This window comes from Sinocyclocheilus rhinocerous, unplaced genomic scaffold, assembly GCF_001515625.1.
Source record: "Sinocyclocheilus rhinocerous isolate Xijiao unplaced genomic scaffold, SAMN03320098_v1.1 scaffold368, whole genome shotgun sequence".
Taxonomy (NCBI): Eukaryota; Metazoa; Chordata; class Actinopteri; order Cypriniformes; family Cyprinidae; genus Sinocyclocheilus; species Sinocyclocheilus rhinocerous.
The window spans coordinates 313,287-316,100 of record NW_015664681.1 but is presented as its reverse complement, the minus strand read 5'-3'; the positions used below and the strand labels follow the sequence as shown (position 1 = coordinate 316,100).

The 2,814-nt window shown below is 36.1% G+C and overlaps 1 protein-coding gene across 1 annotated transcript in view; it reads right to left on the bottom strand.

The window, feature by feature from the left end:
* crabp1b (cellular retinoic acid binding protein 1b) overlaps positions 1-2,375 on the bottom strand; it is a 9,782-nt gene extending 7,407 nt beyond the window's left edge. Inside the window, exons 1-2 of the mRNA XM_016541019.1 lie at positions 2,247-2,375; positions 502-680 (exon numbers count right to left, since the gene is read on the bottom strand). Of these exons, the coding sequence (XP_016396505.1) occupies positions 502-680; positions 2,247-2,316 (249 nt within the window). The 5' untranslated portion in view covers positions 2,317-2,375. The remainder of the gene's footprint in view (positions 1-501; positions 681-2,246) is intronic.
* Positions 2,376-2,814: the final 439 nt, after the last annotated feature.

The following is a 2,814-nucleotide window of genomic DNA, read 5'->3' as shown; positions in this document are numbered from 1 at the left end:
AAATATATATATATATATATATATATATATATATACATATATATATATGTGTGTGTATATATCGTGAATAAATCACGGCTGAAGGGCGTTGTTTTGCGTCGTGCCTGCAACCCCTTCAGCTGTGATTTATTCACGATACAGCACGGCCTCGAGTACCTTATTGATTTTATAAAACGGTTACCACACAATAAAAAAATATTAAAACCAAAGATTTATTTATTGAAATGTTACTTTTTTGAAGCAAGTTCGTTAAATGCTATCCTTCCTCTAAAAAATAGTTCCTGACAGCAACAGTAAACGGCAAGAGAATGTTCCGATGTAAATATGGGCTATATATATATATACATACATATAAATTTGTGTGTGTGTATATAGGCCTATATATATATATAGAGAGAGAGAGAGAGAGAGAGAGAGAGAGAGAGATCTGTATTCTGTATTCTCATTTCTAAAGAATAAAGATACTGATCGAAAAAAGAGAAACCTTCCAAGCTGTATTACCTTGCACTTGCGCCCATCTACGGTCTCCTCGTTGAACTCTTGACCTATCTGGAAGTTAATTTCTGTGGTCCTCACAGTGGTGGAGGTTTTGATGTAGAACTGTTCGCCGTTCTGGCGGATCTCCACGTGGGGTTTAGAGGCTGCAGCACAGGCCACCTTCCTCAGCATAGCGTTCACCCCTGCATTACACAAAACATCTAATTACGCCACATGAGTTGTCAAATTCGCCACTTTGCTTCATTAAATGTTTTCAGTTTTATGTCACTGAGGCAGAATGGAGCAAACAAAAGTCTCCAAATGAAAAGATTATTATATACAATAACTCCACGAAGCATGCATTGCTCTTGACTGTGCTGTAATTATCCACTTGTATATCTCGCTCTAATTCCCTCAAGATGGCATACTTACATCATTTCTTTGAATCTGCTGCAATAGATACTGGGGCAAAGGGAATATATGACTTGCTTTCACTTGTGTGGTTTTCATGTTTTTAATGTGACTGACGTTAATTTTTCCTAGTCATAACTGGGGCAAGTTAAGCATTCATACAGCCATGGTATGCCATATTTTCTGCATAAATAGTTATCAAGTGACCACAGAGTAGATTGTTATCAGCAGATGTTGCAAATAAGGAGCTGCAATGACAGGGTGTTGACTGGAAGGAATGCCACAGGTCTTGGTCTTGTGCAGTGCCTACATGGACAATGCTGAAACTACAAGGGCTAACTGCACATTTTTGGCACAGCATTGTAGTGTAAACTATTAGGGTGATTAACTGTCTGATCACTTTCATAAACATTTCAGTTCACAGAAATGTCTCTCTTTATGCTTAGCAGTTTTCTGGAGAATTGTAGGCATCAGTTTCACTCACCTTTTTTTCTGATATCAGAAAAAAATGCTCACTACCATTTAAAAGTCAGTATAAAAATACTTGTATACTTGAAATAAGTGCTGTTCTTTGAACTCTCATCAAAGAATACTGAAATCATGCATCACCGCTTCTACAAAAATATTAAACAGCATAGCTGTTTTCAACATTGATAATAATAAGTAATGTTTCAAATCAGCATGATTTCTGAAGGATCGTGACACTGAAGATTGGAGTAATGGCTGCTGAAAATTCAGCTTTGCCATTACATATATAAATTATATTTCTAAACAAATTAAAATAGTAAAAAAATATTTTATATTAGAATATTTCACAAAATTACCATTTTTACTGTAGTTTTGATCAAATAAGTGAAGCCTTCTTTAGAGACTTTTTTCAAAAACAAAAATCTTACCCCAGACTTTTGAACCTTAATGTAAAAAATAATAATAATAATAATAATTGTTCAGACAGTTTGATCAAATCATAATTTCTGGGCAGCACAACATTTTTATTATTATTCTTGGTATGAAACAATTACATTTCATTTAATAAAAATAAAAAATCAAATCCACTTTGTTGGTGCATTTTTGTGCCCTTGCTAAATCTCTGCACTGTCTCTGTAGCTTTGAGAATTTGAATAAGAATCCAGGCAACTCATGCTGCCAAAGAAACAAAAGAGACTGAAGACGTAGTCCAACAGCCCGAAAATAATAGTGATTTACTCTTCACACTAGTTAATCCATGAATATGCTATTGAAGACTAAACAGCAGGCGAAGAGAGGATTCTGGACGGGGCCTAAACAACAGGATAAAACAGTCTATAGTAATCACATACTACACACGTAGTGAAGGATGAAGTGAGTGGATCACTTACCGAGCGCTTTGAGGAGTTCTTCAAAATTTTCACTGCTCTTCATCTTCCAGGTCCCAGCAAAATTAGGCATCTTGACCTGTTCCTTTTTTATCACTCTGGCTTTCAAAAACTCGCCTTTTAATTCAGAAACCCAGTAAACAGATCTTCGACCACTTTTTAGATCTAAGAAGCTGTCAGTTTCTTCTTCTCTTTCTCACCCTGTCTTTTCTAGACTGTCACCATCTCTTTCTTTCTGTCTCTGTGTTACGCCTTCTGGACCACTGCTGATAGCAAGCATCTGTGACGTACGTCAGTGGTCTCTCCCTCCCACCCAGATGGATGTAATGGCTTACAGGAGCACCCATTCTCTAACGCTTCTTATTCATCTCACACCCTTGAATTCATTGCTTTAATACTATCCGGGCTGTCACATTTATTCTCATATAAAGCTCCTAAAGACTTTAAGTAATCAGTTCATACTCTTCTATGGTCTTTTTTATCGCGTTGCCAGTTCTTCAACTTTTGGATTAAAGTGAATGTAAATTATAGTTTTCATTTTCCGCCTGTGCACTTTTTTAAATCTATTCAT